Source organism: Aspergillus steynii, assembly GCF_002849105.1.
Source record: "Aspergillus steynii IBT 23096 chromosome Unknown P170scaffold_1, whole genome shotgun sequence".
NCBI classification, from domain to species: domain Eukaryota; kingdom Fungi; phylum Ascomycota; class Eurotiomycetes; order Eurotiales; family Aspergillaceae; genus Aspergillus; species Aspergillus steynii.
The window spans coordinates 712,180-730,967 of NW_020194398.1; the positions used below are offsets into that span (position 1 = coordinate 712,180).

General features: G+C 30.4%; 2 protein-coding genes across 2 annotated transcripts; both read left to right on the forward strand.

Moving 5' to 3' along the window:
- Nucleotides 1–4,564: 4,564 nt before the first annotated feature.
- Nucleotides 4,565–4,891, forward strand: P170DRAFT_343437 (uncharacterized protein; the record flags this gene model as incomplete). Its single annotated transcript, XM_024843402.1, has 1 exon — nt 4,565–4,891. A coding segment is annotated over one exon (327 nt), but the record flags the coding sequence as incomplete, so codon positions are not given.
- Nucleotides 4,892–8,694: 3,803 nt separating this feature from the next.
- P170DRAFT_344609 (uncharacterized protein) lies at nt 8,695–9,051 on the forward strand (the record flags this gene model as incomplete). Its single annotated transcript, XM_024843475.1, has 1 exon — nt 8,695–9,051. One exon carries the CDS (start codon nt 8,695–8,697, stop codon nt 9,049–9,051), a length of 357 nt encoding a protein of 118 aa, XP_024709150.1.
- Nucleotides 9,052–18,788: the final 9,737 nt, after the last annotated feature.

Consider the following 18,788-nt stretch of genomic DNA (forward strand, 5'->3'; position numbering starts at 1 on the left):
TATTAAAAATCTTATTCTTTAAGTACTTTTTCCCAGTAATAATATCTAAAGAACACAATCCGCCGCTAGTATTGGCCTGCGGATAAATAATATTTTAGAGAGAACTAAAAAACCATATTTTTTTATTAATATTAGGGTTGGCTAATCCATGTCAAGCTTAGTTTAGATGCAGGCTATTCCGGGGTCAGTGGTATATGAGTATCTAATTATATAGAAGACTGTATTAATAGAAGCTGCCGTCTATATGATTTTTGCTCGCCTTATATTCTTATTTGCGGATGTGATTTATATTTTTATTAGTGATTTTTCTATTATTTAATTAGCCGCGTACTTTTTAGTAAAATGTGTAGTAGTTAGATTAATATTATTATTTTCTCTTATAATACAGCCGCAGGTTATAGTAGTCCTGGACAGCAGTCCGGATTGTGCTATCCAGCAGGCTGAAGAGGATTTTGACTGAATATTAGAGAGTGTAGGTTATAAGTTTTTAATTTAATCTTTTTCTGGAGTAAAATTAGTCTTTATTAATTGTTTTAGTGATATTAGTATCTGCTATTACCTCCGTGCGATGATCAATGGACAGCTTAAGGACGTGTGAAGGGCTTGGCGTGATTATAAAGTTTTTTTTAGTATTTTATATATTAAGGGGCTCTTTGATTTAGTAACTATATGCCTAGTGCTAGATAAGAATATTTTTTTTAATTTTATTAAAACAACACGTTAAAGGAACCCTATCTTAAAGAAACTGGGTAACTATGTTTTTTATTACCTGGATATAGGAAAACGAGCAGGATATAATTTAGATATTCTGGTCTTGTCTATTATTTCCGCGCTATTAATAAATTATTATCTGCCAGGTGTAATCTGTGAATTATAGATTTGACTGGAGTTTTATCTGGTAAAAATTTCTATTATAATAGGATTCTAATTATTGTCTAGTGCTAGAGCTATAAGCTGTTTTTTAAATTTTTTATTTTTCTTCTCTTATTTGTAGGATCTGAGATTATGATAATTAACAGAAGTCTAGTATAAAAGTTGGTAGTTTAACAGGTTAGATGAAGCTGGAGTTTATTAACTAGTTTTATTAAATAATTGCCCATGGATAGTAAATTATAGATTATCATTGAGACTATCTCTTAGTGATCAGTTATAAATTAGGACGGGTTTAATCAGATAAGATCTGCTTCTACTGCCTAGTCTATAGCGCCTAATACACCCAGGCCTGCTACTATATATTTTATGATATATGCGCGCAGTTGTTTGGTCGCCTGTCGGCTGATGCTAAATATTAATTTATAGTCTTGAACTGCTTTATCTGCCTTAGTAGTAGTACCCTAGTAATTAATATCCTGCCTCCCACAATAAACCTTATTATTCTAGCCATTGACGGCGGAGGGGTCCGAGGAAAAATTCTATTAAAATATCTCCTGTTAATCTAGGAATAACTTGGGCCCCAGTATAATATATAAGATTTTATAGATTTATTAGTGGGGTCTAGTTCCGGTAGGCTTATTCTATAATCTTCTGTTTTCAGATAAGATTAATCTTAGGTGCTAATAAATTGGTAGGTAGGTTGATAGTCCTGGGGCTGGCAGGTATAGGGTGGGATATATTAACTTGCTCTGAGGTATTTAATTATTTTATATAGTATATTTTCTGTGAATGCTGGCAGGAGATACTTTTAAAAATATTTTACCTGATTTTAGGCTAAGACTTATTATTAAAAGAGATTTTCTAGTGGGTATTATAGCTTTTTTATAACAGTTATTATAACTCGCGTGTTTTTAATGCCAGCCTCCAAAAGGTATTTGGAGAGGTATATTATATCTTTAATATAGTGGGTACTAGATCAGAGTTATATTTAAGGTTGAAATTCGGTGTTATAATAACTAGTATTACTAAGAAGACTAGATCCTTTGTTTTTAAGAATTTTAATACCGCTGACTGGTCTACTGGAGAATATAGTAAGTTAATTTATTTTTATATTTTATTTTTTTTTTTTAGTTACTACTAATACTTTTTTAATATTTGGCTGTTGTGGCAGAAGCTTTATTTATAAAAAAGAATAAGTTATTATTTTATACCCATGTCACTAACTCAGATAAGAGTAAAGCACAAGCTATTCCGTGCCAAAAATATCTATGGTGAGCCTTTGATATGTGATATGTAAATTAGTTGGCCTTTATTATTTTAGTAATTTGCTAACCCCGGCAAGAGGGAGGGCTATAGCTATAATACTATTATAAGTTTCCTCCAGAAGGGTCCATGTGGAATCTATGATCTTTTATTTTTAAGGCCCCTTTTAAATATAGAATATTTATTGCCTCTGCTTTAATTGCTTGGAGTAGGCTAGCGACTAAAGAATAGAGGCTGGGAGAGATATATTCCGGCTGTCGGGTTTTATATTATTTACTAATAGTTCTGAAAGTTATTTTTCTCCTGTGTATACCCGGGCAGGGTTATTCCAGGATAGGGGTTTAAAAGATAATTTCGCGGCTAATATTACTAGATAAGTTAGTTGTTGTATCTGGCCCTCTAGGGCTGGGGTTAGAAAGTTAATCTCTTTAGATACTAGAAAAACTGAAAGCCCTGGTCTCTGGTTATTATATTTCTATTATATATTCTGTGATAGTTTTCTCTGCTAGGGCTTTAATACCTTAATATCTAATTTTAATATTAAGCCAAAATAGCTGGAGCTCTAAAATAAACTTAAGGATAGTATAAAAAATAATTATCTATGGTTAAATATTAAGCTGTATAATATTCCATATATTATTGATGATATTAGTATAATAAATAACTACTAAAACCTGGTCACCAGCTAAGTTAGGGCTATCAGATAAGCCAAGGAGGCAGTAATAACCCTTCTAGTAGCCTGTTTTTATTTTAAGTTAAATAATGCCCTGACACAGCCTTAGTATTCTTTATAAGATTGGTATTATAATATAATCCGCTACAAAGGCCCAGTCCGGTATATTTTAGAAGCTCTCTATAGATTTTACCCTAGTAATATGGATTTTGTTACTAATACAGGCTTCTTAGGCCAGTTCGGTAGACCGGCAGGTATTTATATCTAATATAGATACTATATCTAATTAGTTTTGGTTTTCGCCTATCACCTAAAAAAGCCCCTGAATATTTATATTCGGACAGGCCGGCAGAAACGGTAGAAGATTAATGGGTTCCCTGCTAGTCTATAGTTATTTGTAGAGGTAAAGAACTTATATGTATTATTTAAGCAACTAAACTATAATCAGTCTATGGCAGCTCTATGCGCGGCCTGTAATAGTTAAGAGGGCTGCTTATAAAATAAAGCGCGGAAAAGCCTGTCTGTATTATCACTAGTAAAGCTTAGAATAAAATATTTTTATATTATAGAGGAAATCCGCGATTACTAAGACCGGCTAATCTGATAGCTCAACTTTAGTAATATTATACTAGTGTTATAAAATTCTTGCCTGTAATTTACCAGTCTATAATTATAATACAGGGAGGCCACACAAAAGTAGACTAGCTTGATCAACATTATTAGGTATACAGGCTGGCAGAGTTGTTATCGAATCTGTATTTAAACATTTTGTTATTCTAACATATATTATTAAACCAGTCCATCATCTTAAATCTTTATCGGCGACTTACCTAGCAGTACCTACTACTAGCATGCCTAAAACTTACAGTATATGCAGTTTTACGGAGGAAGTTAATAATATTATAGACTGTGTTTTAGAACTTAGCCTCTTTTATAATTATTAGGCTTACTTCTTTGTGGAAAATAGCAGTGGTATTATTATATTTAACTCTGAGGAAGATCTTTTATAATCACTGGATAACTAATCTCTAGTATATTATTCCCTCCTAGAAGGCTAGTTTAATAATTAAGTGTGTGGTATATCTAGGCCTTCTTTAATTAATTATTACAGAGGTTATATAGCTCTCAAGAGGTTTTAGCACGTGCTATGGAAGCAGAGCGGAAGGACTTTATCTAGATACTCCTTTATATCTCTGAGGTAGCTAATGGGCCCTTTGATTTGGAAGTTAATTAAATATAAGAAAAGTAAGTTCTTAACTTTGGTGGTTTTAAAGGCTCCGGAGCAGATAATTAAAATAATAATAGAAGTATATAGGAAGAGGAGTATATAAATAATAATAAGGAGGAAGAGGAGACTAGAGTAGTAGTATATAAGATAGACGGAGATTAGGAAAAAAAGGGCTATAAGGTCTATATATGAAGTGGAGATACTACTAATTAATATAATAATAAGTTTTAGGTGTATTAAACTATCAGGGATAGGTGCTTTATACTAGAAATTAAATATTACTATAATAGGCGTCTGCTTCCTGGTCAGGATATATAATAAGATATCTGAGCTTTCTATTATTTTTTTTTTGGTTATTCTATAGGATATTTATAGCTACTCTGCCAAACAAAATGCGTTTTGGCATTCTTCAGACTGAGATAGATTTAACAGAGCTTATATATTTTATTATTTTTATAAGTCTTATTATATTTCTAGTAATATTCTATCTGTATTAAGGACTATTTTTTTATTTATTTTGATAGTTCTCCCTGCTAGGATCTACTAGTATCTATTATATATATCTGCAGTACCTTGTTTACCTAAGATTTAATTCCTGTATTCTTAGCCTGGCAAAGCTTTCACTGCTCTGGACAGTTATTTTCCTTATATATATTATTAATATTATTATTACTAATATAACAGGGCTACAGAACTTACAGCAGTATATCACATGTGCTGTTTATCTATCTTTAATTAATTTATGCCTGCTATTTTTGTCCAGTGGCCGCGAGTTCGGCATATATTTACTAGGTATATCACAAGAGACCTATAGCATAGTTCACTGTATCACAGGATTTATAGCTGGCATCTAAGTTACTATATATGTTGCCCTTGCTTATTAAAAGACTTGGTTTATAATAACAGATAATATTTAATATTATAGATTTTTTATAAGTCACTCCAGCCACTGTTCAGCCGCTGTATTAGAATATTAGCTAATTTTTTCTATTATATCTAGGCTGGCTGCATATTAATCTTGCTCTTAATTCTGCTATTAGTAAAATATTAAGTGTATAAGTTTTTCCTAATAACCCATCTGGTATATGTTATTCTAGCGCTTTATCTGCTGTAGAAATATATCCAGCTGGCTGCGGAAACGGCGCGCAGATTTATTCTGGTATATTTTATTATATTTTCTGTGACTAAAATACTTTAGGCACTCTGTGTCTTTTTCTGAAATATGGTATTTAGGAGGCGCGCTTTGCGGGTAAGTATTACACCAGTTACTAAAAATATAATATATACAGAGCTATATCTCCCATGATTATGGGCAGTATATATAAGCAAGCGAGTTACCCTAGGTGTACCAGCTGTTGGTCTTTTCTATTTCTTCTAGGTGCACCTGTTTAGCATCATTTAATAAGAGAAAAACCAGGATAGTAAAGTAGACCGGGTGTTCTTACTCTTTTATGTTTGAACAGGGTTCACACGGAAAGCTCTTATATATTTAAAGCCCGACTGCGAGTACTGGGCGTGGATTAATAAGTTATTTAGTTTATCTACAGTCTACTGGTGCAGTGCTACTTAAGACCTAGATAATTACGGTTATATCTTTATAGTTATAACTGGGATCGGCATCGCCGCTCAGCTGCTATATATAAAGGAACTAGTGTAAAAACATTAATTAATAGGTATTTATATATAGAGGATCTGCTTTATCTGGTAACTTAATTGCACTGGAGATTACAAATGTGCTAGGGATTAGCTTTAATACTTGGTTAAGCTAAATAACAGATATATTAGTGACTAATTTGCTCAGCCCCTTTTCCCGTATATAATTCTGATATCTAATTTAATATTTACAGGATTATAGATACTAAAGGTTTTGGTATATAATCTACTAAATAAAGATTAGAAGGTCTAGAAATTTAGTTATTATAATTTAATTACTGTATATAGCAGTAAGCCAAACTAGGGAGAGATACTATCCGAAGAAAAGTAGGATCAAGTAGGGAAGATATTAATATCTAGTAATTTACTCCTTAATAATTAATTTAAATAACACACTAATAAAGCCAGGTTAAATCTCCGCCTAACAGAAGATCCGCGCAAAAATACAGCACTTAGTAAGAGAGAATATGAGGGATAATATAAAGCTTTTTAAGTTGGAATTTCAGCCTTGGTAGGAAAAAAGAGATTAGCTGTCCTTTATTATACTGTAAATTACCCCTATGGGTACAGTAATTAACACAGCCAGCTTATAAGAAGCTGGGTTCACTTAGATGTGCGGTAATATTTAAAGATATATAACAAGCTCTACTGGTATAAAAGTCAATACTTAATTTATAGGTTTAGAACTATTATATTATATTTGTCCTAGTCTATAATATACCCTGAGGCTTTGAATAAAGCAGTGCTCGGTATTTAAAAAAGAATTAATTTAAGAATTGCTTGCTGTACTCAGCTGGCTAAACATATTTATAAGATATCACAATAACAAAGGTTCACAGCAGAAACTAATATATCTCAGATAAAACTTTAGGGATTTATATTATGTTATCATAAGTTTGTCTAAGGCCTGAAAAAGATACAGAGTATACATAGTATATAAAAAATATATAAATCAAAAAGCTTTTTAAAAGATATTTAAATAGGCACTCTGTGAGTAGTCTCTCGATATTAATTAAAGAAGTAGGATGTTTATTCTGGGCTGTTTAAGCATCTGAAAGTATTTATTTCCTAGTCTAATCTATAAATTATAGTCTCTACCCAGCTACTAACACTGTGGTAGTGTTTAGTAGCTTAATCCTTGAAAGATTAATTGATTGCTCTATCCTCAGAGAATTTAGCTCTTGCCGAGGAATTAGAAAAGGCTAATAATAATTTAAAGAAATATTACCAGAAGAGGGAAAAGATAAAGACAGAGATTTCTAAGCTGGAAAAGAAACTAATAATAGCTAATACTAGTATTAAAATATAGCGGAAAAAAAACAAGAATTAAAGGGCAATAGCAGAATATTATTAAGGCCGGATATACTAATAATCTGACGGAGTTAACCAGATCAGCTGATTCTTATAAAGACTTAAAGCTGAAATACCAACAATGCCTATAGGCTATAATTAATAAGGGTTTCCTTGCTAGACGCCTTCTTGCCCTTACAAGGCCTACTTGAAACAGAAATTTTTATATATATATTATATATTTGGACCCGTGAATCACGGGTTAAATAATCACCTTATACAACTAAGTAATATTATATATATAAATATTACCTAGTAATCATCCAGCTTGGCTAAGTGACCCCGATTCTCTAGTTGAGAGATTTTTAGTAAAAAGGTCGGAATGTCAGAGACGGTGGATATTCTACTAAGTATAATATTGGTCCACGAAGAACCTGTTATATTATAGGTATTGTATATAATAGAAGTAATGTCCATCCCCTATATTCTATATCTAATTAAATATTAGTGGGTTTGAAATACTGGCAAAACCATAACTATAGTATATATAACAGCTGACATAGATACAGCTGAGTAAAGCTTGGCGCTATAAAAAAGATTAGTTAAAGTTAACTATTAAGTATTATAAATTATACCTAATACAACTAGTTTATTAACAAAATCACGGTCCTTACTAAAGTAATTATAACAATAAATTTCACTTTATTTAGGAAAGGCAAGAGTGTATTAAACATACTGTATATGCCTATACTTAGGACAATAATCAGATTTTATAGTTAAGTTCGGGCTTAAGATACTGAGCTATTCTACTAATACCTAGAATATATCACAGTATATATACAAAAATTAGACATAGTTATCTAATACTTGTAATAGTCAGATTGAATAAAATGTAATTTAACAGGCAGGTAATAATATAAAAAATAGCGGCTTTCTTATACTATAATTTCTTTAATTATACAATAATATATATCTGCACCCTTAGTAATAAAGATGTCTCTGGATTCTTAGTTCCTTGTCTAAAATAGGATAAATTACTATAGAAGTGGAATTCAGGGGTGTATCTTACCTAATATTACATAATATAATACAAACGGCAGTAAATTCAATACTTGCTTAGACAGAATAACCAATATATATTAGTATTACTTTTGGTGGCCTGTACCTTTCATTTAATATATCTTCTAATTTTAAGTCACAGGTGGATAATAGGGTAATTTTGATTATTTTAATTTTTATTTTATTTTATTTTATTTTTTGTTAGCAACAGAAAGGTTAAAATATTATAGTGTGTTTTAAAGCCGGGCTGCGGTGCTTTACTACTCTATATTAGACTTGTGGGGTATAAAAGATATTCTAGACTTAATAAACAGGGGCACATAATCTGTCCACTAAGGAGTTACTGTGTGCCGCTATAAAGTGACACGGCAATATTAATATTTATATAAGAACCAGAATCCATCTTATTAATCTAATATAAAATAACAAATAAAATTACAGCATTATCTGTTAATTATCAGAATAAGCTTAATATATAGTTAATTAAACATAAAGAGTCTTTTTATTAAGTAGTGGCTTAGATACAGCACTGCCTAGGCATGTTAATTTTTTTATTACTAGACTTATACTGTTCGAGATAGCGACAATTCTTGCTCATAAAGAATTTAAGCAAATAAACTACCCTTCCACACCTTAGAATATTTATTAGTTAATTATGGCGGAAGAATCGTCCTACTTCCACAGATACGCGAGAATTAAACTGAGGTGCCTTAAATTTGAGTATTCATATTTTAGAAAAAAGATATTAAATCTATTATATTTAAAAGTCTTGCAAGAAAAGTTTAAAACTAATAGTTATACTTATAAGGAGCCACAAAATTTTATTATAGCTATAGTAACTGATGACCTCCTGGAACGGATTATCGCCCAATCTGATTTAAGCTTAGATACTCTAAAAGATAACACTAATTTACTGTGGCTTACAGTCCCGAAAGATATTCAAATCCTGTATTTATACAGAAAGTATCAGGTGGAAACTACTAAATACTCTCTTCTGCCAGGTAATTATTAGTAGTCAGTTGCTCTATATTCTAAAAGTAAGTCTGTTATAATCACGATTAGGCTATATAAGCTGAGTTATACGAGACCTTCCGGACAGTCTCTGATATCAGATATATTTATATTAAGACCCAGAATTCGCCCTAGGGGATATCTTCCGCAATTAGAGATACTATGAATTAGCTAGTTATAATAATACCTCTTTCTAGCAATCTTTGATATCCACTTGCTCCTGAAAAGATATTAATAACTTAAAGTAATATTACAAGGGCATTATATAAAATATAAATCAACTTATCACTTTTCCAGGACTTTAGATAAACTTTTGTTTTATATTTATTTAACAGATTATACAGATTAATTATCCGAATATTAGTATAATACTCAGAAGTTATATATTCTCTTTTGCTTATACTAAGTCGCAGGAGATCATGCATTATTTAGATTATATATATAAGATATAGTCGAGTTCATATAGAAAATTTCCCGAGGCTGTTAATAACCGGTCAACAAAATTGGTAGAGAACCTGATACCGTGATAATCGAGTGTGGACCAGTTTTAAATAACTTAATTAATTAATAATAATACCCTTTTCCTATCACTGACCAGGATATCCGATCGCGAATCAGTTACAAAAACCCTGTCTAACACCCCAGGGAGGATCTTAACCCTGTATTTTATAATCTAGGATATATTACTCTAACATCTGTGTTTGATTACTCTGAAGAGACTAATACTAGATAAATATAAAGACTTACAATATATAATTATATCACAGTTTAACCCTAATAGGATAGATTAACCTGTTCAGGTTGCTGAGGGTGTTATTAAATCTATAAATTCCTAAGTATGCCATGAGTATAAATTATATTTACAAAGGCTGAATTCAGCATAGGTGTAACTCTGGTATTTTGTTATTTAATATATAGAAAATCTTATTAATACTAAACTTACCGGGCATAAATTACCTACAACCGAGGTTTAAGCCTTTAGACTAACCCAGCGGGAATCTAACTACCGGCTTGGTCTCCTGGCTAGGTGACTAGGGTTTAAATTAGTGCTAATTAATTCTTTTTATAATAACACATCCTTATAACCTAATATTAAAGCGTACTTGCTTGGTCAACATCCTGCGGAAATCTATAATTTTTCTACTTATTAGGAAAACAGTATATCCCGGAATATCATTCAACACCTAACCCGACCTCAGGAAAAGAGAAATTATATAATAAATATCCTATCCTTTACAAAGCAGACATCCAAAGCCTTAAAGTAATATAATCTGTTATTTATTAAATCCTACTAAAAAAACCACAAATCACTTTTCCTTCTGTGTATATATAGCTCTGATCAACTAATAAGAGAATTCCCTTCCTTTTTTATTATAAGGCGGGATATTATATTCAGCTTTCTAGATAAAGATATAATCCCAGTAAAGTGCTTTACATCATGGATGGCTTTATCACCTGTGAACTTTAACATCTACCCGCCAGGAACATCCTTAATTAAAAGCTGTTATAATCTGTCTTCGGAAGTGATCTCAGATCTCCGGTTACAGATAAATGCTTCCGTCGACCTCAAGAACATATCTAGTATACAACTCTAAAGAGGCCTCTATATAGATTATAAAATTATCATTTGCTCCCCGAAAGCAGCAGGCTTTAATAATAAGGCTCTTATTATACTATTAAATCAGCTAACTGATATATCATATAATTATAATATAAATAATATTCTAGAAGCTTAGTTTCGATCTAATAATATATTATTAGCTGTTTTCTACTTATTTAAGTCACAACAATATATCAAATTCGCATTTAATAACCCTAACCTCGACTCATAGCTTAAGGAGTTTATACTTAATATTATAAATAATTATTCTCTGGCGGATTTTCGAAAAGGATTGCTTAATTAGAAAAAAGTTATCGAAAATATTCATCAGATAAATATAATACTTGTCTATAAAGAGCTAGAGCATGAATAACTAATAAGTATAAACCTTCAGGAATATATCTGTTCATTTAACAACTATACAGGAAAGTTTCTTTATTAACAGCGAGCATATTAACAAAGAGTTTATTAAAAATAAATTAATCAGAAATATATCTGCTAGGAAAGGAACCTCAAAAATTAGGATAGTTTAACTAGAAGAAAAAGACACAGTAAAAGATCATCTTCTGAAAAGACAGAATATTAAATATAAATTTTCTAGATTAATTTCTCATAATAACTTACAATTAATATAAATAAAATACTAAAGGACTACAGTCATAAGAGAACTAAGGTCACTAGCAAACTACAGTTATTAATAGACTACAGTTATAAAAAGACTGCAGTCACTAGAGAACTGTGGTCACCAGAGAACTATGGTCATAAAAGGATTATAGTTACCAGAGGACTGTGGTTATGAGAGGATTACAGTCACCAGAGAACTACAGTCACCAGAGAACTACAGTCACCAAAGGACTGCAGTTATAAAAGGACTGTAGTTACCAGAGAACTGCAGTCACCAGAAAACTACAGTTATAAGAAAATTATGGTTACTAGAGGATTGCGGTCACCAGAGAACTGCGGTTATAAAAGGACTATGATTATAAGACGATTATAGTCACCAGAGAACTGTGGTCATTAAAAAATTATAATCACCAGAGGACTGCGGTTATAAAAAAACTATAGTTATAAGAGGATTACGGTTACTAGAGGACTGCAGTCACCAGAGGACTATAATTATTAAAGAACTACAGTTATCAGAGAACTGTGGTTACTAGAGAACTGCAGTTATAAGAGGACTACAGTTACTAAAGGACTGTAGTCACAGTAGAATCAGCTATTTATAATCTAAAGTTCTTAAAATATACTTAATCAACTGTTTAGAAGTCTGTCAAAGCCCTATAATACAGTAATTTATTCTAGTCTTGTATTCTTGACCCATATTCTATCGCCCGACAAGCAAAAATCTAGAGGCGCCTAATATTAGATGATTTAAGAAAGAAGTTGTCTTGTAATTATCAGCTTAAATTTTCTAAAAAAAAAAAAGATATATTATCTTAAGCAGTTATTAAATTAATATTCTGTCTGTTATCTTTATGAAATTACAGCAGAGCTTGCTAATATTATAGTATTAGAGCTATAAACCATCTAGATCCCGCGCATAAGTGGCCGGCTCTTTAATATTTATTAGTAATATACCAACCGCCCGAACATCATCAGCAAACCCTGTAGCTCTAGATCTAAGCACTAACTCTGCTATATTAGCTAAGAGATTTTAGTCCTTGTCTTTCTTAGATCTAATATTAATTATACCTAGTTTCAAGTTATAGATAAATAATAAAAGAAGAATATTTTTAATATTCAGCTGTTTATAGGTTATTCCCAGCCTATTATAGATGTATTAGAGACCTTATAAAACCTGAGAGTAAAGATTAGTATATTTATATACTTAGCTTAAAAGAATATTAGTTATTTTTTTACTAATAATTACAAGATCTATCTTAGTGATCACTTGTCAGCTGATTACTTATATCTGGTATAATAAGACCTCAAGTAATTTATAGACTGGATATACTATTTCCGGTCTTAGAAATACATTAATAAAGCAAATAATATTAACAGGATTATCCTATAGAGCCTGTGTAAGCTGATAATGCTGTGTAGAGCTTACTTAAGTATTATACTCTTTAATTATAACAAGCCTATAGTTAACAGTATTATTATAGGCGAAAATCCTGGGACCTGCTTAGTCTAATATAAAAAGTTAATAGTATTTCTACCATAATTCCTCTAATGGTGAGGTTAATTCTTTGTAATACAGAATAATAGGAAACCAAGTATTTTTTATAACTGTTTTATTACCCGTCCGAGACAAGACCTTATTTATTTTCGGTAGCTTCTAAGAGATATATCCTTTTTTATTTTTATGATCTAGTGGCATTAAAGTCTCTAATTTCTCTAATATATCAGGTCTGTTTCTATCAGGCTTGGCCAGGGATAAAGATAATACAGTCTAGTGCTTAATGGTATTCTTCAAAAAATTAAACACATTTATAAGCAAATATCTTTAACAAAGTAATCTAGATCAGGACTAAGAGGGAAATAAATTAAAGAGAAACAAATAGCTAACTCAAAGGACCTTCTTATTAATATAGTATGGTTAGATCTGGGCCAGAATATTTATTATACCTTTAATATTTTAATATATGGTCTGTAATATTCTTTGGGCCTAGGAAAAAATTATAATATATTATTTACTATAACTTCTGACGTCCTGAGCATGCAGCAACACCTTATACTAAGATATTTGTATAGTTTGCACTGTTTAATCCATTTCTCCCACATAGTAGGTTTATTTACTACTTTATACAATAAATCGCTGTTCTTTTCTTTCCTCAACCTAGTGTTTTATAACTAGCTTATAATAAAAAGTATTTTTTCATTCTTGAGCTTATCACATAATTAATAGTATATTATATTATTATTCTCTTCCTTATAAAGTTGAGAAAAGATCTGCAAGGCTATATCTATAATAACTAGAAGAACAAGAAGATATTAAACTAAACAAATCTATTAATACAACTAGCACCCAGAGTCAGTTGAAAATTTAAGAAATAATAAGTAAAGTGAATACATATAATATATTTAGTCCACCTCTTAAAAATACACCCTACTTATTTCGAGTTTTTGATATAATTTATCCTATTAGTGTTAACTTTAGCTAAGTTGTTTTTCATAACATAAGGCTAGGAGTTTTAGTCATTGGTTTAACTAAGGAAAATCTGCCTATTTAATCCCCACCTATTAAAAACAGGAATTGTTGATCAACAGTTTCAGGGGGGGATTTTATAATATTACCTAAAATATACTTCCTATTGTTACAGTAGACATTATAAATCTCTAATTATTACATATCTAGTGGGTCCCTAGCTCTTTCCTAATAGCATTAGCTGTATGTGTATAATTTTACTTTTTGACTTGGCTACCAAATCTACTGTATTAGTATTATCATACATGTTAGTTCTTTACTGAACCAAATCAATTTGTAGTATTAGATCTTATTTATTAAATAAATCGTGTTAATTACTAGTAATATTTATTTCTACTTGATATGTATTTCTCTATTAGAAGGCCTGAAATATTACAAGGCAAGCCAGAAGGCGTATTTTAATATAGTACTTGTGTGTTGCCTATACTATATTTTCTTATATATCGGGCTCTCTTAGCTAAAAAACAAAGTCTATTTAAGCTTTATAGTTTATATCCTCAGTTAGCGAAGATGCTCGGAGCCGGGTGTTAGATATTTCTCCTATTAGGGCTGAAGAATAAGCCTGAAGAGAGGGGTCCACTCTATAAATAGAGCTTAGAGACTATTTTTTCTTTTCGGGCTATTTAGAGCACTCCTGATAATATAGGATTACCTATAGTATTTAAAAAGTAAAGATTTCCTTCTATTACAAAAAGGCTATATCTTCCTATTTTATTAGTATCCAGTGGCCTGAACTCCTTGGCTCTTGTAGCTGTCTATATATATATAATGTCTTTTTTTAAGATCTATCTGTTGGAAGTACTCTAGATATATCCAGACCAGATTGTTAAAATATTTTATAAAAATTTAGTTAACCTAGAAGAAGCCTACCTCGGCTATAGATCGATAGTTATTATATATAATAGCTACGGTATCTTGCTTGAGGAGATTTATCAAGTATTTAATATTTTTTTTAATAATACAGGTGTAGTAGTATATATCTGCCGGGAGGTATATATCTTTTCTCCCTGCCTTTCTTATTATAATAATAAATATATACTTATATCTGATTAGCTTCTCAAGGGGCTTAAATATATATATGATGAAGTTAGCATTATATATAGAAATTTATTATGTTGTATAGTTATCCTGACAGATAGAGGACAAGTGAAGATTAATAAGTTATATTATTTTGATAAAATATAAATCTAACCTAACCTCGAAACTGCTTAGAAAGCTGATATTAGAGATAGCATAGTCCACGGCTGAGGTATCAATAACAGAACTATAGATAACCGCGCTATAGGCCAGATTACAGTTATACTGTTAAGGCTTAATTACTTAGAAAAGGATTTATCTGGACCGTATCTTGAAGCCGAGAGCTTTATATATATCTTGTTAACTATAATAATGGATAAGTTACTTAATATTAAATGCCCTGAATGAACTTAAGAGAAAATTTAAATTAATCTAGAGATATTAGTATTACTTTCTTTAGGCGGGGTTTGAGCCTTAGTACCTGTAGTCTCTTGCTATCCTATTAAAAATTATATATTTTATAGTTTGAGGGTCTATCTGTTCTTCTGAGAATATATATATATTTTAATATCTGGGTTTACTTGAAATTACAAGACTATCACTAAAGAGTTGAGAGTAGCTAATAGTTAAATAATTTTAATACCATACTGGATTGATTAAGACCTAGAAGCTAAGAATAGCTTTATAATAGACTATACCAATTTATTCCGGAGCTATGTATGCTAAGGCAAGATCTTACAAATCAGATAGATTCTAAATAAAACTTAAATATGATTTAAATATAATTAAATAAAGTATTTCTCTGCAAGTATTCTAGAATTAGTATAACTAACTAAGTTCTGGGTTCTATAATAATTATTTAAAGCAGGATTTTCTTTGCTATCTGAAGATCTTTAATCTTTTTTAATAATTAATATTATTTTTGTTAAAGTAATATTTTTTTTCTTATAATCTTCTTAAGCTCGTCTTTAGTAAGACTGTTAATAAAGGAAGAAGATAATAATCTTATCAGGGTTTCTGGTCCATTTACTAAATAATAACCTGCGGCCTATATACATATATTGTTAATAAACCGTTTCCGAGCCACTTTATAATAGGACTGGAGAATATTGTGAAAATCTTGTATAGTATATACAGTATTACTTATATTTTTTAAGGGACTTAGATTTTTCACTTATATAATATTTCCGTGCGAATAGCTGCTAATTGTTTTTTTTTTTATTATAGAGCTTGTGTGTTTCTGTTGACTGTGCGAAGTTAGATATGTTATTAGTAATAAAGGGTCGGAATGACGATACTATTTCTTTAGAGTGTTATTTAGATAATAATTTAATGTTATTAGTGTGTTTAAGCACTTATTAAACAGAAGAAATTATACTTAGTTAATTATGTTCTGGTATTTCTTTAGAAGCTTATTTATAATCCTTAACAGCAGGTTATAATATACCCTGGTATCAGCACAGGCTAAATTCAAAACCCTAAGAATAAACCCATGAACTATAGTAATAATATCACCAATATACCCAGTCGCGATGGGTGTCTATTTTGTTGACTGCTTTTTTATAATTATTAGGAGAAGCACAGAGTTAAAGGTTCTAATCTCGAATCCTTGTGAAGTTCAGTATTAACATTTTATCTATAAGCATATATTATTGCGAATAGGCTGTGTAACTTTGACTGCCTGCGGAAGAATATTCTCGATCCCAGATATATTCTTAAATATTTATGTTGCCAAAGAGCCTCCTGTAAGATTATTAATAAAGATATTAACTCTAAGATTGTTTAATTCCTGCGAGTCATCAGTCTTAAATTTATACTCGTGGCCCTATCAAGCCATATTGTCGGAGAATATTTTATTCTTATTAATAATTCTAGTGGCCAGACAAAGAATCTCCTCTTAATTAAAATTATCCCGGAAGCTATAATTTAAGCCGAGTACATAAGATGTAATTTTCTGGAATAATAATACTATTTTAAAAAAAAAACTAGCTTATTATTCTAGGGTTTCTTAATCTGCTTTAAGAGCCTGTAGGATATCTTAATATTCTTATAATTTTTTGCTTATCTTAGATTATATCTAATATCTATTTATTAGCTGTAAAATAATAGTAATGGTTCCGGATGTATTAACAGATAAAAAAAATTATTATGTATTTGTAGTTACTGTCTTTTAAAGATAAGTATATAGTATTTTAATACTAAACTTGTCTCGCGGGATGGTATCCCAGGGGCATCAGGAAAGAAGTTTTACTTTTAATATATTCTGATCCATATTGCCTTCTTTAAACTTCTTTTGTCCTAGATTTTTTATAATAATTTATTCTAGCTTTATCTGCATCTCTCTTCCCTTAATAAGATTAATAACTTTACCCTCTCTGCTTTTATTGACTAGATCTGGCTTGGTAATAATATTAAGTGTCTTATTACTATCCGGATTAAACTTATAAGCTATTTTAATAATTTTTTAAGTTATAATATTAATATTTGCTGGTATAATTGTAAGTATTATTAACTAAGGGTTCCTTATATATCTCTGAACTATGTCTCGGACTAAAATCTTATTATTTCTTATTATTAATCCTGGTGTTGTGTTCCGGAAGATACCAGGCATATTAATTATACTAAGATAATCTTTTTTTAGATTGTAAATCTCTAGTCTTAAGATATTACTTAAGAAGATAAATAAACTATTATCTTTTGATATCAAGAGTTTTATTACCGTGTGAACCTAAGAGTCAGTATTAGATAGGTATTTTCTATTAAAGTGCTAATTTACTTCTGCTATAGTCCTTAAAAATAATTCTATAGTTAGGGACTGTATATTATCTGCCTTCCAGTTTTTCAGCTAGGATGTATGTGTATTTTCTATATCGGATCTAGGAATAATAGATGTAGTAATTCTTCTTTTATTGTCTTTAGTCCGATAAAATATAATTTGTGTAGTAAATTGTATATACAGACTATTATTTTGGGGGAAAGCCAGTCTAGTAAGCTCTTCAAGAATTGAGCTTTTGTTACTTGATTGATCTCTGATTATAACCAGCTAAGAAAGATTAATATAGTCGCCTATATTATATGCGAAGAGTTTATTAATTTTCTCTAGCAAATATAGGTTTATAAGCGCCTGGTTGTCTTTAATAGCATATATAGTTATGATATGCCCCGAAGAGAAATGTTAAGAATAATAGTATTATAGATAGAGATCTCTGGTTTTCTTTGGTTCTTTATACTAGCGCCAGAGTTATTACACTATTAGTTATTAAGAAAACTATATTCCTGATAATTATTTCTCTGCAAAAGAATAAAGGGAATATAACCCCCGTGTTAATCCCAGACTAGGTATTTTGGTCCAAAACCTAAAGTTGTAGTACGCGCGTCCTGAATAAAAGCCACAGTTATAAAGAACTAATATAAATACTTATTTATTTTAAGTATTGTTAAAAAAGGAGGTCTTCTCAGTGTCTATTACTATAGGGTTGACTATGATTTGCTATAACTATTCTTTTATCCTATTACTTGGATAATTTCAGCGAATTCGGTTGCTTAGATAATTTGACTGTAATTTTAGCTGTATAGCTTTTCTGATCTATCCTGCAATCAGAATATACAAGGGGTATATTATGAAATTGTTTCTATTTAGTTATTATTAACACAATCTACTAACTACTATAAAGTGCTATTTAATATGAGATACACGTGCGCCGCTCGCCCGGGAAATAGGTTATTGGGTACGGGTCGATAAGGTTCTAATGTATTATAAGGTAATCCAAGTTTTTTAGTTTAAATAATTATTATTTAGTTTAAACAGCCGCTTTCTGACTTATAAAAATCAAATACAAGATATTGAAGGGATTTTAGATTTTATAGAAATATTTCTTAGTTCTAGTATCAGAAGAGCTGACCGTTTGGTCAGCATAGATAAAGTTATTTTTTTTTATAGAGTATTAAACCTCAAGTAAATGAAATAATTTAG